Here is a 27118-nt window from a genome sequence, read left to right as displayed (position 1 = left end):
ACAGTAAAATAACTATTAACTAACTTTAATTAATTATCAATTTACCATTTAGAAATGATAGTTATTATAAAGTGTTACCAAGTAGACAGTTGGGGCAAAAGTTGCCTCCCAAATATTTTCTTTCATTTCCTCCTTCCCTCCTAGACTACATATGCACCGAAAAAAGAAATTAGGTCAAAATAAAGTTGGTCAAACCTGAGAGAAAAATAGCTTTGTGACCTTAAAATACTCATAATAGGAGCTTAATTACAGTTTTTGAATGCCTGAACAAGCTGAGAAGCTGCATGCTGTACTGGGGGTTAAAGGTGTGATTGGGTTATGACAACACTTTAATAAAGGCTGGGTTCATTCAACAACAGTGAACCCAACCTTGTTGATGTCAGGTACCGGGCTTGTGCTCTGCTCACATACTGGATTTCTCCCTGCTGGTCTGCTGAGCTGACAAAAGCGACCACTTCCCCCAGGTGGAGGTGTCTACCGACTGCCTGTAGGGGCTGCACCTCAGCCATCTCAGGTAGCCTGGAAACCCCCATCTGCCCCTGCAACACACACTGAAGGCAACAGTTTTATTTTTGGAGCGTCCACGGGCACGGTGGCTCGCTCCCTAAGGCTTCAGTTCACTTCAGGATGAGTGGCCCTGTGGCACTCTGAGCCGGGATTAACAAGCAGAGAGCAGTTTGTCCCGACAGCCGCTCGCCAAAGGTAAACCAGTCAAACTCAGTGTCTGTTGATTGACAAGCTGGTGCTGCTGCAGAGTGGTCCTGACCCGCCGGCCGGGCGTTAACCTGCAAACGGTGTATAGGATTTGCTAGAAGCACGTGCACGATCTGAAATCTTAAGAGCATGATGCATATCAGACATTACTATCTGTGAGAGGAAGAGCTTGCAAAGCAGTGTTTGCCACGTTGTATGTTTCTACACAGTTTTGTGCCATGATAGATAGAAGCACGAGTCACCGATTAACCAACCTTTACACCAACACATTGATTATTATTTTCTTGGACTTTGTATCCACTTCTAGTTGTAAATAAATTGTCTCTGTAGCTTACTACAGGGTGGCTGTGGCTCAGAGGGTAGAGCAGGTTGTCCACCAATCGGAAGGTCGGTGGTTCGATCCCCGGCTGCTCTGGGTCACATGTCGCTGTGTCCTTGAGCAAGACACTTAACCCCAAATTGCTCCCGAAGGCATAGTCATCGGTGGGTGAATGATTATTTAGATCAGATCCTGATGGGCAAAGTTTGCACCTTAGCAGCCTCTACCATCAGTGTATAAGTGTGTGAATGCTGGCATGTAGTGTAAAGAGCTTTGAGTGGTCGGAAGACTAGAAAAGCGCTGTATAAATGCAAGTTATAGATCTTTTTTTTTTTTCACTTAGATTTTTTAGCATTTTTAAGATTTTTATGTCAAACTTCATAAAAATGACGTTAAAACACTGACTGTTTGTTTTGCAGCCTGTCAGCAAAACACGAGCAACACCTCTTTCCACTTGGTAAGTGTTGCTCATATTGATAATGTAATGCAATGGGCCTCCATTTTGTTTAATTGAGTTCTAGATAGATTCAGGTCATGGCCCAGTTTTATCACAAAGCTAATCTTATACTTTCCTCTTCTGAGCTGCTCCAGTGGAAGCCTCCCAGATATCCAACCCCAGATCCTTAAAAGGGGGACTTCTCATGTGTCAGCTGGCCTCCTTGTCACTGTGACTGCAGGAGTCACTTTGACAACAGGGATTCATGTTAAACATTTACTCAAAACCAGCCAAACATCTCAGAGTTTAAATTTTAAGACGGGGCAACATCTTACAGGAGGTATTTCTATGCTGCAGCTTCTATACTTTAAATATTCAAATCAGAGATTGTCAAACTTTCAGAAAATATCACTTTGGGTGTTAATTACCCTGCTTCTCTCAGACCAATCTGGTGTTAACTTGACATTTATCAAAATTTTAGATAATCATCGCTCTGAAACACAAAGCTATAAGCTCCCAGTCGGCACAGCTCTGAGAGGATTTGGGCCTCGGATTGATTTCCAGCAGACTGAAGCTGTTTGTGTGAGTGCAGGACAGCAGGCAGCAGGTGCTCGGTGTCAGGATGTTTGCTCTTATTTCCCTCGCTCTAAAATTAGACCGTGGACCTTTTCTAGTGTCACCCCAAAGATCCACTCCAATATTCAGACAGGAAGGGAACAATTCGGCTCATGTTGCCTCTCGAGACGAGATGAAGTATGTTATAAAGTGAACAAAACTAACTGTAAAACGTCAGTCCCATTTGAATATGAATTATATTTCGTATAATCCTGCGTGCAGAGCAGGGCTCAACAGCTTTTAAAAGTGGTTGCCAGGCTGTCAACCGGTCATCAGTTTTTGGTTGCTGAAAATGTGGTTGTCATTTTTAGTCACCTTTCTATTTTGAGTACTTAAGATACTATGCAGTTATATGCCAGCTTAATAATGAAAATGTGACATGTATACATGACATGTGTAAGCTGTACAATGCTTTGTACGCTTTGCAGTAGAATTTTCTGTCCAGCTCAAAGATGTAAGGATACTTCGCCTCCCAAGACTTCACAAATTTCCTTTTTGCTTGTCGTTCAGATTCATCTAGTTCTTCATCAGATGAATCAATTTGCACATTTGTTTGTGATGTTGGCGGGATAGTCAAACTTTTCACCCCACAATCAAACAACTTCATTTACTTTGCCCCTATCTCACAGATGCCTCTGAGCACATGAGTAAACGCACCAACACACTCTGGTTCCAGTCCTGACTGTAACAGCATATTTAAATTAGGACTGTCAATCAGGGATGTTAATAATTAACCGTTTAACCGTTAACCGACATTAAGCATTTTAACCGATTGACGCTATCGGTTAAACGGTTAAAAGAAATATTAATAGTTTATTAAAAAGCTGAGCAAAACTCAGAGGAGCGACTCGTCACTTTAAGGAGAAAAGCTAGTCCACTTTAACAGCCCACCTTAAGAGAGTCTGAGCCGGAGTTGCAAGATACAGGAAGTTGGCTCCTGTGTTGAGCTGAGGAGAATTAGCCTCGTAGCATTTAATCACGACAAATAAACTGTACACACACACTGCTACACCTACGTTCACAGCTAGAACGCCACCGACAACCACACAACTGTCGGAAACTCGCTAACGTTACGCCGCACTGACAGAGCGTATGTGTCTGGCTACAGCGGGCACGGAGCCACCGGCAAACACTGTTTGGCTACGCCAAGCAGACACACAGCTGACAACATGCTAAACTAAACTAAATGTGTGGTGGAGAGTAACTGGGAAAGTGGCTGCATGTCCGCGACGCTACATGAGGCACCGTGGCTGATACAGTAACTCTCCTGATGGGTGAACTGGAGACTCAGTTGTCTGTTGTGCTCATACACTGCAGCTGGTACACCGCTGCATGCTAGGCACTAATCTTGTTGGTTAACAGTTAATAATCGGTTAACGAGGGTCGGTTATCGGTTAATTTTTTATTTTTTCAAAATCAGCATCCCTACTGTCAATCGATTAAAACATTTAATCACGTTTAATCACATGATTGTACATAGTTAATCGTGATGAATTGTAAATTAATTCCTTAAAGGGAGATTAGTCAAGTATTTAATAGGCTACTCTTATCAACATGGGAGTGGACAAATATGCTTGATTTATGCAAATGTGTTTATAGTTATGATTGGAAATCAGTTAACAACACAAACAATGACAGATATTGTCCAGAAACCCTCACAGGTACTGCATTTAGCATAAAACAATATGCTCAAATCATAACATGGCAAACTGCAGCCCAACAGACAACAACAGCTGTCAGTGTGTCAGTGTGCTGACTTGACTATGACTTGCCACAGACTGCATGTGATTATCATAAAGTGGGCATGTCTGTTAAGGGGAGACTCGTGGGTACCCATAGAACCCATTTACATTCACTGATCTGGAGGTCAATGAAAATGCCATGCCAATTTTTCCACGCCAACATGAAGTTTGGAGGGTTATTTAGCTTCCTTCACAACAAGCTAGTACGACATAGCAATGGCATATACCATTGGTACCAATGGATTCTTTAGGTTGTCTAGTTTAATATGATGCCAGTATCTTCACTCTAGCTTTAAAACTGAGCCGCTACAACCTCCGAAAGATCGATTGTGTTAATTAGTGGCGTTAAAACAAATTTGCTTTAATGCCTTATTATCGCCTTAACTTTGACAGCCCTAATTTAAATATCACTAATGCAACAAATTTTTAAAATGTGTTTATTTTGGGAAGCATGTTTTGCTGTTTGCTATACCTATTTTTTATATATTAAAACCAAACCAACCAAAGGCTAAGAATTGGTTGCCAATTTCTCAAAATAGGTTCCAATGGCAACCTGGCAACCCTTACTGTCGAGCCCTAGGGGATTGTATGTTCCATGTATTGTCAGTTAATTATGCTTCTGACCTTTGACCTGCTTCTTATTGTTTGCTTGTAATGCTAATGTCAGAGGAATGTGGACCCTGCTTCTCACATTTTAAGTTTCTCTGCTTATGAACATTAGCTAAATGCTGCCGCCTCTCCTCCCTGCATGAACCTGGTCCCCCTCCTGTATGTGTCAATCATCCTCCTTTGGGTTTACTTTTATTTCCTGCAGAGGTCAGTTTTAAATCCGACAGTCTCCTTGAGAGACTATTTTCATAAGTAGTTTGTCATCGTTTCAAAGCAGCCTTGCCATAAGCGACGGCTTTACATGCCTTTCTATTTTCAATAGTGACGCTTCTTGTAGCCATGCAGCATCTTCAGGACCCAATTAAGACTTTTTTAAACCTGCTAATGAGCCATAGTTTTCTAAAGCCAGCTGCAGACGTGTCTTGGCGCCATTAGCACGGGTTAAATCAGTACAGTTGGGAAGCAGCTGAATACACTATACTGGGAACACAGTAGAAGCAACAATGAGCTCACCTACACAGTAAATGACAAAGGAAGCAAACAGCTAAAGTATTGTGGAATCAACCATCAGGAATGTGTTTAATTGAAGTTATTTCATCATTTTAAAAGTTTTACTACTACTGAGATTATTATTCACAGGATAAAATGAATACCTGCAAAGTATAAACAGAAAAGACTCACTATTTGCTTATCTGCCTTTTTTAAAATGACAAGAAATTTGTAGGGCTGCCACCTCTTAGTCCATTAGTCGATTTATAGGTTGTTTTGGTCTTAGCTGACTATGATTTCTTTAGTCAATCAGTCTTTTTTATGCCTTTTCATGCTGAATGACTTATTTCCAAGAAATTTATGAGCACATCTCTGGTAGACACCAGATTTAAAGTGGTGCTTTAGTGTGATTCTTTGCAGAGAAACTCAGTTTCACAGATTTGTCGATTAAATCAAGTAATCCATTAGTCAACAAAATTGTATTAGTGTTAGTCGACTAAGAATTTCTTTGGTTAAGGACAGCCCTAGATATTTGTCATTACAACAGGATTTAAGTACCATTTATAAACTAAAGCTTGAAATACAGAGAATGATGAAGTGATAGTGGTTAAAGTTTGTGCAGTATCAAAGTTGTTTTTTCCAGTCCAGCATGTGTTTCACAAATCTTCGTAGAACTGTCCAGCTGAAAAGGAAGAAAAAACTTATTGTATATGTCTCACATAAACACAATTAATGACCTAAATCAATTATATCCATAATTAATAAAAAAACAAACACAAACTGCTGAGATGTCTGGCATTAAAATAGTTAGAACAAAACTCCTCAACATTTCCAACTGCTTATTGATTGAGAACATCACACCATGCAACCAGCATCTCATCAAATTCCTGCTCTGACGTCTTAATAATCTATTTCCTAACCCATAAAAGCCAATGCCAAAACATCAAGGTGATGTGTGACCTCCTCGTGAGACATTCTGTTGGATCTTGGCTCTGATTTTTTTCTTTTTTTGGGATCTTTGACTCAATATTAGTAGAGACTACAAATGATGTTAGCATTTGTTCTGTTATCAAGCAAATATGATCACTTTTTACATGACAGGACTCTTGATGAATAAGACTCTTTTGTGTCTGCTTTGCTGCAGTTTTTGGCTGAAGATAAATAGGCTGATGTGTCTCGTCTGTCTTGCAGGAGTCTGAAAATGCTGATGGAAGTGAGCTACAGTAATGGGCTGGAGCCTGACCTTTCCCAGCAGTATCCTCCGCCCTTACTGCCAAAACCAGGCAAAGACAACGCGAGGCTTCAGAAACTCAAGAAGAAGAGAGCCAAGAAAAAAGGCAGCCTCTCTCAGACGCCCGTCCCCTTTCGCTCCTGTTTGTCGCCTGTCAACGAAGCGAGCACAGACCTTGAGCACAGTGACCAGTCCAGCCCGCCGAGGACACCAGATTCAGTCTACATTGCAGACCCTTCAGTGTCCAGTTTCCCCTTTGACTCCCTCTATGATAACTCTGCATCTGCATTCCCTCATCCTCAGAGCAGCCCCTACGGACAAACTGGCAGCTTCCTCCCTCAGTCCTACATAGCTCAGATCAGGACTTCTGAAGAGCAGGTGGCTCCGTTGTATGAGTGCTCTTCTTTTTTATTCGATGACGTGGCTCCTTTCATGATGCCACCTTCAGTTTCACCACCCCCATCACCACCTGAGCGGGTTCCAGCACCACATCTTCCCTCTTCTTTCAATTTAAACATGACACCAAATTCCCATGGGTCAGTCACAACAGTCCCTCCAGTCGCTGCGTCGCAATCCAGCACTAAAATATCAACTCACAGCCTGACCCTATCCCCAGCCGCCCCCAACTGTGGCCCAGGCCTGCCACCTTCTCAGGTTGCAGACCTACCTCCTCTTCCAGCGCTGCTATCAGTTTCCAACACTCTGACACAACCTTTTATTCCCAGCCAGAGGGAGACAAACGCCAGTTCAAAGGACAAACCTCAGAGCCAGATGTCATCTTGGACTGCCAGACCTACCAGTAATGGCAACTTTGTTCCAAGCCAGATGTCCCCTGAGATAACTGCCTCAAAAATATCACTTGTTGAAGCAGGTAAAGAGACGAGGCCTGACGCCCAACAAAGTAGGATTTATACATCAAAGGCAACATTTTACGAGATCTCTAAACCTCCCTCCATCCAAGACCTCACAGTAATGAACCAAGCCTACCAGGGAGCATCACTATCGGACATATACAGAAAGAAAACAGCTGTGTCTGTGGTGAAAACTGATCAGAAACTGAAAGTGTCCCAATGTGGAAGACCTAAGACTCCATCTTGTACACCAGCTCGAGTATCCACACCCTTTATTGAAATATCCAAACCTAACCCACTTTTATTTGCTGATTTCAAGCCCTCCCAAGATCTACAAGCTCCTGCAATTCCCAACAAAGCTCCAAGACAGAAATCAGCAATTCAAACTTGTGGCATAGGTAAACCTTCAGGTGCCATAGAAGAATTGAAGCAGTCTGAAGTTAATCACATTACTGCTATCAAACAAGCCAGCAATTATGCAGAGATAGAGATTACAAATACACTAAGGAGTACAGTAAATCTAAGCTTTGCCAATACTGAGCTGTACCCCAGAGAGAACTTGGCATCAAGTATGACTGCACCCAACTCTGATGTGGTAAAACCAACATTAATAGAACCAGACATCCCAAAACTACAAACAAACCAAGTCGCTGAAAGTGAAGCTTCATCTTTGCCAAAAGTCCCGTCATTTCTATCCACTGTACCAAAGACTTCAAATCTCAACCCTACACCAGTGACTTCAATGCAAGCATCACCAAGTCCAAACCCCCTGTCTTCCCCTTATCGTCCTCCTGTGAAGGATGCACGCAAGTCTTTGTCGTCACTATTGGAGAATCAAATGTCATTAGTGCCCTCAAAGCCCAAATCACGATCAACATATTACGGACTTACTCCATCGGAGTATGCCGCCTACGGTGGAATAAGGACTATCGCATCACATCACAGCCCTGTATCCCCCAGGGTTAATGAAACCTCTTCAAACAAAACACAGTCAAATGTAGCTCTAGATGGATTACACATTTCAAAGTCTGATGCAACAAAACAACATTATGGACATCAAGATCTTCAGTCTCCGATGGAGGTTTCTGCTGCTAGCATTTTACAATGTCCAAGGGATCCTGAGTTTCCAGCTGAACAGATTGTCACACGTAGCAAAGATGTGTTTGAGGAAAGTCAGTCTGAAGCTCAAAGTATTGGAATACAATCACTTACAACATCTAGCATGGACACAATAAAACCTGAGCTTCTCCTTGGCTTGGCACAGAAAGCAATGCAACAATCCACAAGTGATGTATCCACACCAAAAGCCTCATACTTTGAGGATCAAATACCCGTGCCTAAAGCAGGTGAGGCACACACACAAAGTGCGGCACTATTTTCTATAGAGGCAACGCTAAATAGGACTCCATGCCTGACTGATAGCAATGGTCTGTCGAGTTCTTCCTCACCCTTAGTGAAAGTAGACTCAAATGCAGAAACACAGCATAGTGTAAAAGGGATAGATGCCATAGAGAAAGGTGGTAATCTTGAGAAAACACCTACAAGAGGAGAATCCAAGGTCACAAATGCAAAACAACAGCCAGGACAAGTACAGATAGCTCCGGGCCAGTCTTACCAAACTGCTGGTGGAGTCAGTCCATCAACAGCCAATGGTCTCAATGTCCAGCTCATTGCCAAGCCTGTTAAAGACCTAGCTGACCATAAAAACCCAGTAGTTCGGTCTCCTGCCACAGATTTAGAACCCAAATTCTCAGGGACTGATCTAATAAATGGTGCATTCATCTTAGGAATACAACAAGCCACCAAACTTGTTTCAGAAACATCACTGCCCAGTACAATGGCTGCTGAAGCGGTTCTACATAAACAAAGGGAAGAAATTAAGCAGCATATAAAAGCGAGCAGCGGGGTTACTCAACTCAATAAAACCAACATGGGGAATATTTTGCCTTCCGTGGCTGCTAATACCAAAATTACCATTGACAAAAACACTGATCCTCAATTCTTAAATATATTCTCCAAAGAATCAACTATCACTCCCACAGGATCCATTCTGCAACATGAGCCTGTCACAGCATCTGTATGTTCTGCACAGCACAGTATCTGCACAGCATCTGCAGCTGTCCAAAGCACAAAAATCACACAACAGCTCAGTGCTGAAACTAAAATTCACAGAAAAAAGCAAAACAAGATTAATTTGCCCGGAGAAGGACTATCTTTGAAATCTTCTCAAGCAATAAGTGTACCAAATACACCTTGTGTTAATACTAATTTAGCGGGAAAACCTACCATAGAAACTAAACTACCTGACCTTTCTGTCAGTGCAACCAAATCCCCCAACATTTCAGGCATTAAATTCCCTTTAGATATGACCGCCAATGTGCCCACTAAAGAGCAGAGTAGCATATTATCCAGTAGCCAAGATAAAGTTGTTCAAGGAGCAGGTTTCTACACAAACTCAAGCAGAGCTATAGTAGAAGCCACACAAGCAAATGAAACCGGTCTTAACATCCCTGCTAAAGATGCGAAACTGTCGAGCCAAGTTAATACAGAACTTAAACTCCCCACGTATGATAGTATTGACACTAACAGAGTCAGCAACTCAACAGTAGACATAGAATTTTATTCACAGCCCACCGCTGGAAGAGTAGGTTTATTGAAAACATCGACAGAGCATCTTCCCAGTATACCCATTAGAGCAGAAAACATTAAAACAAAATGTGTTATTGCAACAAGACCAGCTTCTAATCTTTCAAAAGGAAACACAGTGCTGAACACACCTATCAGTGAAACCAAACTGTCCAACAAACCATCTGCAGGATTGCTAACAGTCGGCAAGCCTCCCACAGACTTGATCTCAATTGGGCAACCAGAAAGTGTAGAGGCTATTCAACATGGCAGACTCGCTGCACAAATTGCACAGTCAAACAAATCCAATTTGGGCAGCAATGTTCACAGTATTTCTGCTGCTGAAACCAAAGTCCCTAACAACCTTCATACAGAAGGTATTCTGCCTCTGATGACAGACCCAGCAGTGAGCATTAAACCATCCTTTAATAGTGTGCAGGTTAGTAAAACTACCGTGCCGGCTAGCCCTACCATGAGGCATGTCGCACCAAAAAGCCCTCGGCTGAGATCAGACAGACCTGAGAGTCGATCTGCAACAAAAACACCCATCGATGCAAAACCTGTTTCTGACCCTGTTGCTCAAACAATAATCTACACAAACTCAAAAGCAGATGGTAAACAGATTGCCAACCCTGTTGCTGAGCAAAGATCATTTGAGACATCTGCACCACAAATTACTACTCAAACCAGCGTAAAGGAACAACCCCCTTTCATCCAGCCTACTATACTCAATAAATCTTTAGCAAGTCCCCCTGCAAAGACAAAATATTCTGTAACACAAAAGTCTGAGACAACAGCTACGTCTTCTCCTGCTTATGTCATGGCTAACATATCTAAAATCAGTGTAGAACAGCAAATTATTGCAAGTCAAATCATGTTGTCTGGAGATAATCTTCAAACCTCTGTAAATTCTATGAGCTCTCAGTCTGGAGTGAGACAGTTTAGGCAATCTGTCACTGAAACAAAGAACTCTATAGAAACTAACATTCACACTGATTTAAATAACCATGCTGCCACAAATATTCAGCCCCTTGCTGAAGCCATCAGAGATGCTAAAGCCCCACTTTTCCCTCCTAGAGCATTTAAACCTCGGAGCACAACAACAGCCTCCCCTCTACCAGAGCCAAGAGTGTGTAATACACCTATTCGAAGCTATACTCCAACCTTTGCCCCAGTCTTCTCAAAACTCCCAACTCTTTAAACCATACTACAGAAATTAAACCTTCGTCAGTCATTATGAAAGACCAAACAAACCCTACCATTACAACTCTTCGAAATAATACACCTACTAGCACTGTTCAGCCCTCTGCTAAGTCAATCACAGAGAATATCTCAAAACTAGACATAAAACCACCCTCAGCTAAGGACACTTCAGTCCTGACTAATAATGCTGAGATAAACTTGCATTCCCAAACAAACAAGTTAAAAACAAATCTAGGAACAATTTCCAGTAAGGAAGGAAAACTCTCCTCACTGAACACTGAAACTGGCGCTCCCATCCAATCTGCAGATCCTGTTTTAACAAGTAAACCAACTCTTAAAGCACAACCTCCGATTAAGCAGGTAGTATCAAGACCTTCCTCGGCTACTGTAGAAACAAAAACCTCAGGCATAAAAACAGATTCCTCCAAGTCTCCCCCTTATCTGGTCCAAATTAGCTCGCACACCAGTTATGTTCAGCCTTCGACAGAGCCACCAGTAGAGAACATTTCCCCAGCAAAGCCAGCAACAGATACTGTCATGAAACCGTCCATAGTTAAAGCCGCTGTGATTGACTCTGCCACTCCTGCCTCTCTGCCTCAGGCCTCAGTCTCAGGCAAAGCTCCATCCCCAAAAAGAGGAACGTCACCGCCATCTCAGCAAAAAACTGGACTCAAAGACAAGGAGCTTCTGAGGACCAAAACTACAGCCGCACCGACGGAAGCCCGAGCGGTCAAACCCTCCACGAAGTCGGCGACATCAACTGCATCTTCAACTGCTGACAAGAAGGCTGTGACAGCAGAGACATCACCTTCATCTGCTGAGCCCAAAGCAGCCCAGAAGCCAAAAGGCCTTAAGGGTAAGCTCAGTGGATGGACACGGCTCAAGAAACACATGGTCGTTGAGCCAGAGGAACTTGCGTTTCCAGAGCAGGAGGCCAAATTTCAGGTTGATTCCAGTGGCAGCAACGAGAAAACAGATAAAGGTGGTGATATGTCAAACCAATGTGCTAGTCAGGAATTGGTAAACGACAAAGACGCTCCCATGGCGTTGAAGATGTGGGATGCCCTCCTCTTTCAGATGTTCTCTACCAAAGAACGCATTATGCAGCAGATCCACGGCAACAAGAAAGAATCAGATAAGAAAAAGGAACCTAAAGACAGTCAAGTAGAAGTTCCTTCTTTTGTCAGTCGCCTGCCCATTTTGCTGTACAGCCCCCGTTTTGATGCCAGGAAGCTTAAAGAGGCGGCAGAGAAGCCGCTCTCGAAAATAGCAGCAGTGTTTGAAAAGGGGCTGATAAAACGCAAATCTCAGGAAGACGAACGCAAGGACTTCAACAGGAAAGCAAGAGGATTTGGTTCGACTAATGCTACAGATATGTAACTTGAACTAATGCAAAAGTATGTGTGGAATTGATAACTGATATGTGAAAACAGAAAGATGCAATGATCTCAGATAGGTGGGGGAACCTCAGAAAAATGAGTCAATAGAAGAAATTTGGAAGACAATAGACATAAAATCATTTGTGGATTTATTTAATAATTAAGTTAATTTTATAAATCAGGGCTGCAGTGAGGAGGTGGCTTGAAAACAATTAAAAGTGTTTTTGATTATTGATTAACTCTAAAAGAAAATTCATCCCTACATCAAATAAGTACTTATATTCTGATATTTTCACCAGTTGTGGTGATTTGACTTATGTATAAGTAAGTCTTTAAGTTAGCTGTTATAGCTTTTAAAGGTAAAAAATAATAGGTAACACAGTTGTGGCATCTTTGCACTTTTAATAAAATCAAATAAGGATTTGAATTGGCAAAAAAGATAATGCAAAGAAAGAAAGGAACATTACTCTGCAACTCGCCTTGGTTAAATTGTTCGTTTTTCATTTAGTGAAAGATTTAGTGTTGAATGCATGTACTGTAGATACTTTGAAAGATAAAAGATTGTTTCTTTTGCCATGCTCTACCTTTTTCTATTTTTCTAAACAAAGTAAGGCTTTTAGTGTACACCGCTTGTAGGCTGTTTGTAATCTCTGTAATGAATAGGGCTTTTACATTCCTGGAACAACAGGGCAGATGGATTTTGATAGAAGGAAAACAGAGATGTATAAAGCTTGAAGGTCCAGTCAGAACAGATTTAGGTTTCTGTAAGTCCGGTATGGATGGAAACGAAGAGGTGGATGTCCGGGCTTTTGATCAGGGCAAGAAACTACAACCACGCTGGCTGGTATATCTTGGTGATAGGCAATAAGATAAAAAAATATCATGATACCTAAAAGATCTTCTTCTGATGATATGATCGATAGTAGCTGCTTAGGTTTATAGGTGCTTAGGTTTTGGTCCACCACTTTGGTCTTGACTGAAATATCTCAACAATAATTGGATGGATTGCCAATAAATATTGTCCAAACATTCATGGTCCCCAGAGGATAAGTCCTATTGACTTTACTGATCCTCTGATTTCTCATGTAGCAACATTTTAATTAGTCCAATACTTGGGTTTATAACTAAATACCTGCATTATTAATCACATTCCCCTGAGCCTCAGCTGTACTTTGTGTTTGATGCTAGCAAATGTTACCATGCTAACACACTTGACTAAGATAGTGAACATGGTAAACATTATACCCATAGACTGTATATAAAGATGGACAATGCATCTCCACTTCCTCCCACTGTACAAAAGTGAAGCCAAAATATGGCGGTGGAGCAGCGGTATTAAGGTCACCCACCCGAACCAATCGCGAGCCGATTAGTGATGTTAAGGACTCCAAGCTATCTGTCAGGTGAGAAAAGTCTATGAAGGTAAACTGGAAAAGTGTTCAGTTTTCAGTGAAATACATTGTCTTCAAGTTGTGTTAGTCAACTCTGAAAGTTGGAGATCCATTGTTTTCATCCAACATCGATGATAAGATGACAATATTTCCTGGCACTTAAAATAATGCAATGGCAAGTTCCAACAGAACTAGATACAACTGTAGGTTTAAAGGTGGTGACACATCACAGCTGACAAGTCCTTGTTAAAGATAAGGCTTGTTATTCTATTGTTCTATTGTTGTTGTCCAATGAAGAGATCAAAACCAACATGATATCCAACAGTAATACTTTCTGACTTCCCGTCCCTATCTGTGGCTCAAACCCACTTGCTCCTACTGTGGATGTAAACCTTTAAAAGTGGGTCACAAATACAGTATATGGTTTGATTTTTTTTTTAAAGGCTTAATAACTTCCTAAAACAGCTGGTCATTGTAGTTTTTGTAAACTTCTCTGTGAAAATGAGCCATATTTTAACTACTGATAACATTAAAGTGAATAAGCAAATAGGTAAATATGCATTAAATAAAAATAATAATAACCAATTTAAAAAAAAAAAAAATTCAAACAGGTAAAAATTTAAATATATTTAACATTGTTACAGCCCGAAATGAATGAATGAAGGATGTGAAGGCACCTGAGGGGCAGTTTGCATCTTCACTGTAGTCGATGTCCACAGAAATCTTCTCATACTTGCCGTGACCCGTCACCACAAACTTAGATCTTTTACCAGAGGAGTTCTCCTGAAATTCAGTCGATAAAACAATATTTATCAGAGACAAATTCACAGACATTTACGCTGTAACTTCAGTGTGTCCACATTCATCCAAAACTCCATGGTAACACTTTAAAATAACCATAATTTATAAATGGTAAATTACATTTAATTAAACTTAATTAATAGATATTTGAATGTTAACAAACAAAGAAATGACAATTAATGTTTACCAATTATTAGTAATGCTATAATTTGTTATTTTAACAGTTTATTGTTGCACACATTATGACATTTTATATATCATACATATAAGTATCTGTTAATCATTAAGATATTATTTGTAAACCTTCAAGAAATTGTTTGTAAAACATCTATAAACATTACATAGATAGATATTTGTAACACTTTGTTAATGGTTAATAATCACTTTGTAAAGCATCGATAAACATTATTTAGATAGATAGTTAATAATTGGATGTCAATGGTTAATAATTGGTTTCTGGTCCATCTATCTATGTAATGTTTAGAGGTGTTTAACAAGCGATTTCTTAAAGATTACAAATAATTTGGTAATCACAAACAAATACTTAATATAGTATATAATATGCTATAATGTGTGCAACAATAATATATCAGCTATGATACAATATAGAATGTATACATTCATTATTTCATATTATACAAACTAATGATAAAATAACATTTGCATTACTAATAATTAGCAAACATTAATTATCATGTCATTGTTTGTCAACATTTAAATAACTATTAACTGAGTTTAATTAACTATCAATTTACCATTTATAAATGATGGTTATTATAAAGTGTTACAAACTCAACTTTTAACATCCAGTATGATTGCAGTTTTCACTCATCTCCTGCAAACTCTGCCCGTTTTCATCATATTTTTTCAAATTACCTTGGCAGATATCTGATATTTTTGTGGTAAATATTTGTTATTACTGCCTAAAATTACAACTTTCTCCCAGTAAACAAACAAGCAGCAGTTTTTTATGGATGATGTGAAGGGTCTGAATGATGCTCCTGCAGCCACGAGGGGGCAGTCGTTCACTGACTGCTCTGTTCAACTGAGCTGAACTGATTTACACCAGATGTAAAGAGACTGGGTGTGGTTGCATCATGAAGCAGAGAGGAACAGAGAGGAACGGAGAGTAACAGTGAGGAGCAGAGAGGAATGCTGATTGAAAAGTTAAGGAGTTATCAGACAGACACAGTTGAGGAGAAAAGTTTACAGAAATAAACAGTTGTTGTAAATTTCATGTCATAGAACTGAAACTTGTTGGAAAAAAGATCAGCTCAGGGGTCAAATGCTTTGTTTATCTTGCCAAATAAACAGCAACACAGCTAGATAGTGAAGTGAGGAGACGTTTCATAACAAGTTTCATACAATCGGTAAGATTCGGACTTACTGTTGGTCTGGAGGGCGAGCTGCACCTGCTCCCATCTTCACTTCCTCTCACCCACTGATTGATGAGATCAGCCACACCCACTTTTAAACCACCTGCATCCTGATCCAGAGAAGAAGAAATACTCATGATTACTGTAAAAAAAACAATTAGGTTGTTTTTTGTTCACCTATATCTAGTTCATGTAGCCTACCCTAAATATTTGTGTTAATTTTATACATACACCTCAAGAATGCAAGATAGCAGAACATTTTGTTTAGTTTCCACCCTGCAACTTTCATTAAATATGTTTTGAGTGAATGGACAAAAGAAATATTATTGTAGAAACTAATCTTTTAAAAATGAACTCTTCCTGTTCATCAGAGGGACAGAAGCAAAGTGGAAAAAACAATTCCTGAGGTGTCATGAATGGTTTAGAATTAGGGCTGTCAAAGTTAACGTATTTCTTTAGAGCATTAACGCAACTTGCAATTTTTAGGTTGTAGCGGGCTCAGTTTTTAAAGCTAGAGTGAAGTTACTTCTATCACATGAAACTATAAAACCTAAGGAATCCATCGGTACCAACCATGTCATACTAGCTTGTTGCAAAGGAGGTTAAATAATGCTCTGAACTTATGCTACATTTTGGCGAGGAAAAACTGTCATGGCCATTTTCAAAGAGATCCCTTGACCTCTGACCTCCAGATCAGTGAATGTAAATGGGTTCTATGGGTACCCACGAGTCTCCCCTTTACAGACATGCCCACTTTATGATAATCACATGCAGTTTGGGGCCAGTCATAATCAAGTCAGCACACTGACACACTGACAGCTGTTGTTGCCTGTTGGGCTGCAGTTTGACATGTTATGATTGGAGCATTCTGTTTTATGCTAAATGCAGTACCTGTGAGGGTTTCTGGACAATATCTGTCATTGTTTTGTGTTGTTAATTGATTTACAATAATACATACATACATATATTTGCATAAAGCAGCATATTTGCCCACTCCCATGTTGATAAGAGGATTCAATACTTGATAAATGTCCTTTTAAGGTATTGTATTGTCTCTTAAAATTGCTGAGTTATTCCACAATTTGTCCAGGTACCCCCCTGGTAACTGCAGAAGCCCCACCTGGTTGGGAATCACTGAGTGGAGGCACAATCAGACAGGGAGATACTGTAGCTGTCAGCTGCTGCTGTTTCAGTCACCGTGAATACTAATGCATCTGTTCAAGACGAGTTCTCAATGAAAAACAAATAATGACGTCTTCACCTGTAAATCTACAAAATAGCAAAAAATTGAACTTCTGAACACATCCTCATAGCAAAACGATGAGTAGTTATTTATCAGTCATGCTGTAACAAAATAGATGATATGGCTGATGACTTCATTATTAACCTTAGATGGTGTGACTGAGATGGCGTTTTGGTTCCAGGCGTCTCCGGCTTCAAACAGGTTCTTCTTGGAGGAGACGGGTTCAGTGGGACTCGTCAGGTCCGTCAGCACCTGACTGCCTGATCTGCCTTCCTTTGAGGACACCTGGGAAAAATAAAGTGAGATTCAGGAAGTTAAGTTATAACATTGTGATAGTTTGAGTACATTTCCAAAGGAAAATAAGCGTTGAGAAAAGAGAGTAACTCAATGGGGTTTTACCTCGATAGCATGTGTGTACAACTCCAGTTTCTTGTCAATCTTTGAAACAGCAACAGGTGGCAGCGTCTTCTTGATGTTGCTGGAGCTTTAGAGGAACGGATAAATGTTCAGTTAAGTCGTGGTGAAAGAGTATTTCTGTTAGAAATCTGCTAGAGCAAAACCGTCAAGCCTGCAAGTTCAGCTTCATTCAAGCAGTGTTACTGTTTAGGAGGAATCAGACTTTCTTCTGAACTCCATTGCACTTTATTTTTGTACCTGCAACTAAATTCTTGGAGCATTTCCAAGACGTACCGACAGACTTGTTGCATTACAACACTGCTCAGTTAATCTTTTAAATCTATCTCACGACACACAAACACACACTCACCTTTTCCTCAGAGACTCGGTTCTCTCTATGATCTGAGGAAAGAATAAAGACAATCAATGGCTAAAAGTCACAGGAATTATCCTGATAACACACACTTGTAAATGAGTAAACAGTAACACAGGCTGCAGTTCAGACAGAGAAACTGGCGCAAAGTCTGTATTTTTTTCACAGAGCAAGGCAGAAACTTACAGTATATTCTCTCACTGGTTTGAGAAAACCCCTAAAATCTGGGAACATAGTCTAAATTAAAATGAGCTGTTCAAGGTGTTACTTTATTCTGCTTTCCAGCTGATGTGGTAATCCTGTTTGAAGAGGCAGGCTCCAGTTTTATCACATTAGCAGACATTTTCTATATTTGCCCAAAGACTGGTAGAAGAGACTCTGTGTCTGATTACATGACCAAGCTTTGAATGACATAATGTGGAGAAAATAATAATAATAATAATAATAATAATAATAATAATAATAATAATAATAATAATAAACCATATTCATACAGCATTTTTCAAAACAAAGTGCTTTACATGGTTGAACCAGGAATAAAATATTTCTGCAAAGATGCAAATAAAATAAAAAATAATATAAAAATATAATAGAATAAATACCTAAATAATGATAACATAATAATAATAATAATAATAATAGTAGTAATAATAATAATAATAATAATAATAATAATTAAAGCTGCGAGCAGCAATGAACGGGCCCTCGCCCCCCCCTTACGCGTCGGGGGTATCGGCGGAACGCCGACTGACACGGCCGGGCACGGCAAAACCGAATCTCTGATGAGCGTCTTGATGCCTGCCAAAACACTCTACGACAAACGGTTCACGAGTTAAGAAAGGGGGCGTGGCTAATGTGTAGGGGGCGGGCAAAACCTTAACCAATGAAACAGGTACTCTCTGCTGAGTGATATGACACCTCCCAGAAGAGTCTATGACAAACGGTTCATGATTTATGAAAAGGGGACATGGCTAATGTGTAGGGAGCGGGGATAACAATACCAACTTAATAGGCACTCTCTGCTGAGTGATATGACACCTCCCGCAAGAGTCTATAACAAGACTTATTTGTTGACATTTTGAATCCCCACTCATATGACCATTTCTCCACCTTCCCATTTTCCATCACATATGGCACATTTCTTCCCCTCAGCCATATTGTCCCATCATCTGCATATATCGCTGATTTGATGCATCCATCTAAATTTTCAAATATGTAATTTATCATTATGTTAAACAACCCGGGGATGTCGCCCTGAGGGATACCACTTTCTATATTGTAATCCTTAAATACTTCTGTTCCAACCTTGACTCTAAATTTCCTGTCTGCTAAAAAGTCCATTATCCAATTATACAACCTTTCTCTAATACCCATTTTACTGAGCTTGATAAGCAGCCCTTCCCTCCACATCCAATCAGATGCTTTTTCTATATCGAAATAGACTACTGTCATAACCTCTTTCATTTTGAGTGTCTTTTCTACCTTAGTTACTCTAACTAGAGCATCTATTGTAGATCGACCTTTCTAAATCCACACTGAAACATTACTCACTACCCTCCTGTTCCAATACATACATTAATGTACTATTATCTTTCCCCAACCGTTAGCATAAGTGAGATGTCAACGCTATGGGCCTTAACTAACCAGGATTAGCAGGATCTTTCCCTGGCTTGTTGAATGGTAATATTACTGCCCTTTTCCAACAACTTGGTATGACTGCACTCCGTCCAGATTGTATTAAAGAGTCTCAACACTAACTTAAATGATTCCACTGGTAGCTGTCTAAACATGGCATAACATAACTGGTCTTGTCCTGGTGCTGTATATCCAGAATCTTTCAAGGCTATTTTGAGCTCTGCCATTGTAAATTCACATCCAGAGTTGACATATCATCCTCTCTCTTCTCTCTCACATTTTCATTCTCTCTAAGCACACGCTCTTCCTATGTACACTATATCATCAAGGTGCTCCCCACTATATGTACTGCAGCAAATGCCTTACCTAACACATCCGTCTTCTCTTTATCGATACTGCCATCTTCTCCCCATCAATCAATGCTGGAATTTTAACTGACTTCCTTTTCCCACTCATTTGTTTAAACATGGACCAGACATCACCTATCTTCACTCCTCTGCCAATAGGGGAACAGAATTCTCTCCAAGTCCTCTTTTTGGTATATTTGACTGTTCTACGAGCCACTGCCCTTTTCCTTTGATACACAATGAGATTCTCTTGTGAAATGTTTTTCCTCAAAGCTCTGAAAGCCTTGTTTCGTTCTCTAACAGCTATGCTGCATTCCTCATTCCACCAAGGTACCACTTTCTTCCTACCCTGTATTGTTCCTTTTGGCACACTCAATTTTGCAGCATTCATCATATGTTCCATAACTTGACTTGTACATTCCTCTATGCTTCCTTCTAATGTTACCAAGCGTGCTGACTCCTCACAACATATCCTAAACTTCTCCCAGTCAGCCTTGCAAAAACACCAACTTGTATTTGTGTTCCCTTCCTGCATACATACGTTTGTATTTACTATAGTGAGAACTGGGAAATGATCACTTCCTAGAGTTGAATCTTCCTTAACGCAAACACTCACCAAACTACGTGACACCATTGTAAGATCTAAACATGAGACTGTACCCCTACTCACATTTATTCTTGTGCCTCTTCCATTATTAAGACAGGCCTTTCTTCCAATAGTTCTTCCACTGTAGTTCCATTACTTTACGTGTGATTACTACCGCGTAAGCTGCTGTGTGCATTGAAATCCCAACACCATATTTCCTTCCTACATACCTCCCTTGCCATGTCATTGAACATATCCATGGTTAGGTTCCTAATTCTGCGAAAGTTCAGACAGGAAGACCCTCTTAACACTCTCTCTCATTCACAACCTTCCTGTCTCTCTCTCACTGGTTCCTACTCTATCAGCTGACTGTGGGTGGTTCATTCTTAGATAACCAAACAGATTCTACCACACTCTCCATGAGCCAATCATATCGTTGCAATCACATTTTAAAACTGTTCTCCTCTCTACTGCTGTCAGTTGTCATTTCAGTGCTACTCGATGCAAATGGCAAATCGTTCACGTTACCTTTTTATCAGTCTGGTGGTAGTAACAAGCGACGTCTGATCCACAGCAAAAGAATTTCTTCTCCCTCTTGTTTCACTGCTCAGGCAGCCTCATCTGCAACTCCGGGCTACAAATGATCACACTCGCAGTCTCTGGTTAAATCCAGCAAACATCACTCCAGTCTCATATGCTCTGGTTACATTCATTCCACCTCAAGCCACTCTATATCTCAAGGTAACGACCTAGAGTTCACGAGCCTCATCTTACCGCGACAAAATATCACCATCGAGGAAATGTTGTCATACGTTTTGGTAGCTTCAATATCAATGTATCATGATCAACCCATTCAGTATTCAGTCAGAGATAACATATTTACGGATCCCTCACGGCAAGAACTGGCGTGACTCAAAGTCATCTGATCGATCCACACCTATAAATGTTCAGCGTGTAACATCCAAATTGTTTTTCTCACTCAGATCTAGTACTCGTAGATCATCCGGCTGCTTTTAACTAGTTTTCGAGTTGTCCACCGTAACACGGTTTCATTTTCTCGGCCGATTCCCTGCTCACGGGGATCCATTACCGTAAATTCCGTAATAGTGGTGTACCTCTCTTTCTACTAGTGTACAGGATAACAGACTTTTGACTGAAGCAGTCTTCTGTTTCATAAAGTCTGTGACATATAGCAAACTCCCAGGTGCATGGGTATTCTCATACAACATTATGCCATCTTAACCTACAATTATCACTCTGCATCATTCATAAAGCATAAATCATTCATTGATTCTGCCAAAAAGACAACAACAGAAGCAGAGAGTTGCAGAATTGACCTGCAACATCTTTAATCTTATTGCAGCTGCTGACCTTTGACCCTGAAACTCGTCTACAGCAGCACTCACCGTGCATTTACCGTCTGTTGAGACTCTGCTGTTCACTTCATCCTGTAAAGAGACACAGATTACTGCAGGCTCCAGCAGCTCAGACTAAATGAGGTACAACTCTGATATGCAGAAATGTAAAGTGTAAAATCAACCTCAGTTCAAACAGTCAGCTTACACATGCACAGGACTTACTGGGTAAAACTGAATGAGGAGTTTCTGGAGGAACAGCAGGTAACATGAAAGAAACACAGCGTGGTTAACATGAGACAGCACTAAATAATTTCACCATCAGTAATCATAATCATCACATTCATTTAGAAGCATTAGTGACGCCATCACTTCGATGACTGGCAGCCTCTGAGGCTGACCTCAATCCCTGATCCAATACCAAATCTGCACAATTGTTTTAAAACATAAAATGAGAAGAAGGTAGTATTCTTCCAGAACTAACTGGCAACATCCTCATTGCAACAGGAAACAATTGGATTAATGGGAAATGTAGTTTTCGAGGAAGTATTTTACTTTACTTCACTTTACTGAAATTAAATCATGCACTATGCAACTGTGTTATCAAGGAAAATACAGATATCAAATCTGGACATTGTGCTTGTCTGAACATCAGTTAGTCCTTTTCAGGGTTCCTATTTTGGCTGTCGGGATGTCACAATACCAGAAATGTAGTAGTCAATATCAATACCAGTGAAATTCAACGATTCTCAATACCAATTTGATACCACGGTAAAAAACAAAAAGTAAAACAATAAATACCATTTACTTCCACATCCACTCCTTTATTACGGTTTGCATACAGTTATTTGTCAGGAAGTTAAACAGGTCATAATTCCCTCCCTAATACCTATTTTATATTACTGTCAAACAACTGTATTTGTTCAAGTTTTTTTTCCAAAAACTATATGTTACAAGATTACATTTAAACACATCATGATAACATTCACCCAATTCACCCTCATTTTTACTGAATAGAGTCTGAATACATCATAATGTAAATCAACGACACCTTCCGTTAACGTTTAGCTGTTAGCTCCGTGCAAGGACTGTGCTGCTTACTGGCTGCTAACAGGTAACGTTAACTAGATCTCTCCCTGACGATTTCAAACTGGATTTATTGTTTCACAATGTCGCATTATCAGGGAAAAATGCGGGTGCGGTCCCCTGGACATATCGATAGTAAATGTATTTGGGAAGCAGTAAACTCACTATTGTCCCCGGGACGCCGTTAGTCTTGAGCCCTGACTGTGCCCACGGTACTGTAAAAAAATGAGTACCTTCACATTTTCAGAATTTTGGGATCGTCTTGGTACGGAAGTATCAGTTCTCATGACAGCCCTAAGTCGGCTGCTGAATTTTACAGCATGTGGAGGAATTAACTGCATTAGAAAAGGGCTGATTATCCAATTGTTCAACTAGGTTGTTAAATGCTGCTGCAAAATGGCAGCTTTAAAATGAAGTACTTGAACTAACTAAACCTAACTGAAATGAACTCTTTTATTTGGTGAAACAAAAGCATTGTGAGACAGGGAGTGCGGTCATCTCCACTACAGTCACTTATTGATGCTGGTGTTCATTTCAATGCTATTAGAATCTGGAAAACTTTACTGTACAAACCCCCTTTGGTTTGATGAGATACCTTGAATGTTGGGCTCATGGGGCCGTAGTTTTAGCAGCTCCTCGCTTTCGCTGCTGCAGCAAAGAGAAGCTGCAGATCTTCTGCTCACCTCCTCACTCCTCCTGCTCTCCACTGATCTCTAGAAACAACACAAACATACATGAACCTCTAGGACAACACAAGCATACGAATGTCAACAAATGTTACCATTTCATAAGCAGTCAATCATAACTCGGTATAAAAATATCATACTGTAGCGGTCTTATTGTGTTGAAAAGTAAAATCTCAAGTACAGTTTTTTTTCTTTTGGTTAAAACCTTTAAAAGGGTGTTCACGCTGCTCACCTTTACTGCATTACCTCGGTGGCAAAAGACTATAAAACACTGGCAAAACCCCTGATGCTAAAAGTAGGAATTTGTTTACAACATCTTACATCATTGCTGCTTTCGTCAGGCTGCGCGCCTCATTTCTGCAGCCAGCGAGCCAAAGCTGCATTCTTTGGCTTTATTACTTTCAGATTTGAAGCCAAATTCTATGACTGTGAGTTTTCTAAAAGTCACGCATGTGTTTGATTATATGTTTTATGACACGCTGGGAGAAACAAAACTTTGCTATTATGTCAGCAGCACACTACTTAGTAGTAGAAGTGTTTATGAATAATAAGAGTAAAAGTTTAAAATTCCTACTTGAGGCCACATTTTAGAGATCCAGTCTTGAAGGTAAAGTCAAGTCAAGCCAATTTTATTTGTTTCACCCAAAATCCCAAATCCCAAATTTGCCTCAGGGGGCATTACAATCTGTACAAGATACAACACACCTCTGTCCTTTACTAACAAAAACAACCCTTTTAACAGGGAAAAAGAAAATAAGTTTGTCCTGATGGAGGCACATGTGGACATTAAAGGCACCCTGCTGCGCTATAATAAAGTAAAATAAAACTAAAGAAAATAAAAGAAACTTTATTCAGCACTTTTTAAAATAAAATCACAAAATGCTTTACATGGTTGAACCAGTATTAAATCATTTCACGACTGCAATGAGGCAGATAAAATCAGACAATTAAAATGATACAAAATTAAAATGGAATAAAATACTCAAGAGTAATAATAAGATAAAAATATGAATAACAATAAAACAGAAAAGACATGAAAACCAGTGCTGGCATCATAAAGATTTTTTTTTTAAAAGATAAGTTTTGAGAAATGATTTCAAAAGATATCACTAATTCAGGCAACGCTGTTCCAATGTTTTATATGGAGCAATGTTTTTAAGAATGAGTCCCTGTTTAACTTGTTTGCATGCACGTGCAAGCGGGTGACGCGATCCACATTCCTGACGATGGTTTCACACTATTCCACTGATCTACATTGGAAGTAATGCGCCAAGAAATGCATCAATGCGTCAACAAGAGTAGAGAAGAGCTAGTAAACATGGATTATAAACAAAGTGCATCTCAAACTTTTAATAAAATACATTTTGCTAATGTTTTATGAGGAAGGAAATTGATTCAACATGTTTGTTGTTGATTATGCATGCAGTGTGTTTTGGTAGGTAACACTGAATGTAAATAGAAACTTTGTTAAAAACAAAGGGCACCTTTATTATCAAAAAAGTTTATCTGCTTGGAAGTCTGAATGTGCTCAACAAATCTCATGGCAATCTGCCCAACGGATTGAAAAATCTGAGCAGAAATGATAGTTTAGCCTGAGTATAATGCTGAATAATGCTCATGAAGTTTATAAAAAGGAAACAGTTACTCATCTGGGGAGCATGAATGTGATCACTAGGGATGTCATGGTGAGGAAATTTTCCCACCAGTTAATAAACTTGTGACAACACCGGTGTTACCGATTACTGATTACACGAAAAGATGCTCACTCTGATCTTTAACAGTAAATGGCTGTATTTTTGGCCTCTCCGGTCAAGCTTTCGCTTTTCGGTTTCCACCCAGCGCCACTGGGCCGCGCACACCGGCTGTGACCGCTCCGTCCTCTGCACAGCTTCATACCAAAAGTTTACAGATTGCCGTTAACATTATGGTTCCCTTTTAGCATTGGGTTTAAATCCCAAATATTGCCAAATAGATGCTTTTCCTTTTCGCTTTGACACCAAAATCCCCCGTCATCATCTTGTCTGTCAACTCTCTCGTCCTGTGATAAGTGTGTGAAAATCTGACTCCTGCTAATCAAAGCAGGCGCTTTCACTCTCAGTTTATAATTGTAGCGTCCATCATCCAACTATGTATTGATAACACGCTTAGTATTGTACAAATACATTTTTAAAATTTGATGAACATGGGCGCTGATATGTGCAAATTAACTAAATGGGTTTTATTTCTATAAAAAAGGAAAAACGACTCTTGGGGTGGTGGGCGAGTATAAAAAAAGTAAAACCGGTAACACCGACTTTCACCATTAGAGTTTCTTATATACAGTATGGTGTATAAATAGAAATTTTTGTGTGATTGAGGTGCCTGAAGAAAAATCACCTAGTGAACAAAAACAACCATTAATATATACAGCACAATTGTCATGTTCTGGCTGTGCCAGAGCATTGAACTTTTTTCTCTTTGTTATAAGTTTAGATTGTCTCTCGTTATTAGTTATGTTAATGTGATTTTGGTTTGTGTTGGGCTTGGTTTCTTTTATATTATCTCATTCCAGTGTTTCCTGTTTTATTTTGTAATCACTCCTCCTGTGTCTTGTCTGGTTTTACTTCCTACCTTTGTTTGTTTTCCCGCCTTTGTGATTGTCTGCCCAGCCCTGACTTTGTTTCACTTGTGTTTAATCACCGTCTTGTATTTAAGCCTGTGTGTTCCCCTCTGTCACTTTGTCGGTTTCGTTTGTCGCTCCAGCCCCGTCTTAACTGGTCCTCCGTTTTGCTTGTTACCTCCTGACCTGATCCTGGTGTTCCTCATGTTCCCCTGGTGGTGATTTTTGGTTTGTTCTCAGTTTGGTTTTTTGTTGTTTGTTGGATTTGTTTTTTGTTCTTTGTTCCCCTCCATGCATTTTTTTTGTTTTCTTGATGCCTGGTTGTTTTTGTTGTTTGATTATTCAGCTGGATTATTAAAGCTTGATTTTATTTAAAAACTACCTTTTCTGCCTGTTAGTCTGCGTTTGGGTCCCCCTGTAAATTCACATCCATGACAACAATTCATCAGTTTTCAAGATACCCTGCCATGGACTAACAGTGTTGGTCAACAAGAAATTCCAACATGACAAAAAAGTCCAGTCTCCAAAATAATTAGAGTATAGTTTATAAAATAATATATTTAATAACCAATTTTGATGGTATTTTCAAAAAATTAATTTGTAGTGCACTAAGATGATAGACGATGGAAAGACGAACCAACTGACAAATGTCATCTTTAGGTCGGGGGGCAAACAATACAGGTACTGTAATAGTACAGTAGCCAGTAAGGTAGTACAGTAGTAGTAAGAGTAGCAGTATTATTGGAAAGCAAACCTTGTCCTGGTATGTTGTGCTCCTCCTCTTCCTCCTCCTCCCTGTGTCTCCCCTCCATCCTGAGGTGGAGATCTTTCCTTCTCTTCATGTGTGAAGCTCAGTTCTTCTTCCTCCTGATCATCTTATCTCTCTGGGCTCTGCGGGTTTCTGCTGGCCTCCACTCCCTCTGCAGAGCAGCCTGGCCCTCCTCCTCCTGCTCCTCCTGCTCCTCCTGCTGCACCTCCCCATCCACCCTGCAGGCCACTCCACTGTGGAGGAAATGTTTTAACTGGTTGAT

At 40.0% G+C, this 27118-nt stretch overlaps 3 protein-coding genes across 6 annotated transcripts in view; 1 reads left to right on the top strand and 2 right to left on the bottom strand.

Annotated features, from left to right (window-relative positions):
* The first annotated feature begins 566 nt into the window (after positions 1–566).
* Positions 567–11753, top strand: LOC119504083 (proline-rich protein 36-like). 3 transcript variants are annotated; one of them, XM_037796142.1, is made up of 4 exons: positions 567–702; positions 1453–1490; positions 6116–8352; positions 11435–11753. In XM_037796142.1, the coding sequence occupies exons 3-4, from the start codon at positions 6126–6128 to the stop codon at positions 11611–11613; spliced, it is 2406 nt and encodes an 801-aa protein (XP_037652070.1). In that variant the 5' UTR covers positions 567–702; positions 1453–1490; positions 6116–6125; the 3' UTR covers positions 11614–11753. The 3 variants fall into 3 exon arrangements, with proteins under 3 accessions (XP_037652070.1, XP_037652054.1, XP_037652060.1); XM_037796126.1 differs by lacking the exon at positions 11435–11753 and having other exon boundaries at positions 6116–10984; XM_037796132.1 differs by lacking the exons at positions 1453–1490; positions 11435–11753 and having other exon boundaries at positions 6116–10984.
* Positions 4986–27031, bottom strand: LOC119504146 (lymphocyte-specific protein 1-like). 2 transcript variants are annotated; one of them, XM_037796239.1, is made up of 10 exons: positions 26842–27031; positions 23398–23515; positions 21942–21965; positions 21768–21809; positions 17791–17822; positions 17424–17508; positions 17169–17309; positions 15793–15891; positions 14282–14387; positions 4986–5606 (listed from the first exon to the last, which is right to left on the bottom strand). In XM_037796239.1, the coding sequence occupies exons 2-10, from the start codon at positions 23413–23415 to the stop codon at positions 5581–5583; spliced, it is 573 nt and encodes a 190-aa protein (XP_037652167.1). In that variant the 5' UTR covers positions 23416–23515; positions 26842–27031; the 3' UTR covers positions 4986–5580. The 2 variants fall into 2 exon arrangements, with proteins under 2 accessions (XP_037652167.1, XP_037652168.1); XM_037796240.1 differs by lacking the exons at positions 21768–21809; positions 21942–21965; positions 23398–23515; positions 26842–27031 and adding an exon at positions 17980–18045.
* The window catches only part of LOC119478994, a 28887-nt gene continuing 28616 nt past the window's right edge, over positions 26848–27118 (bottom strand). The window contains exon 6 of the mRNA XM_037754125.1: positions 26848–27089. The gene's annotated coding sequence lies outside the window, so the exon portion shown is untranslated. The remainder of the gene's footprint in view (positions 27090–27118) is intronic.

This window comes from Sebastes umbrosus, chromosome 2 (genome assembly GCF_015220745.1).
Source record: "Sebastes umbrosus isolate fSebUmb1 chromosome 2, fSebUmb1.pri, whole genome shotgun sequence".
Lineage (NCBI taxonomy): Eukaryota > Metazoa > Chordata > Actinopteri > Perciformes > Sebastidae > Sebastes > Sebastes umbrosus.
Note: the sequence above shows the minus strand (reverse complement) of the source record. Positions and strands in the feature narration are given on the sequence as shown.

Coding starts and splice junctions, on each gene's coding strand:
- LOC119504083 (XM_037796132.1), top strand. CDS start 6,126: ATGCTGATGGAAGTGAGCTACAGTAATGGGCTGGAGCCTGACCTTTCC.
- LOC119504146 (XM_037796239.1), bottom strand. Junction 15,892..17,168: donor TCTCAGTCACACCATCTAAG/GTTAATAATGAA, acceptor TCTCTGGATCAG/GATGCAGGTGGTTTAAAAGT. Junction 5,607..14,281: donor AGATGCAAACTGCCCCTCAG/GTGCCTTCACAT, acceptor CTTCCTTTTCAG/CTGGACAGTTCTACGAAGAT.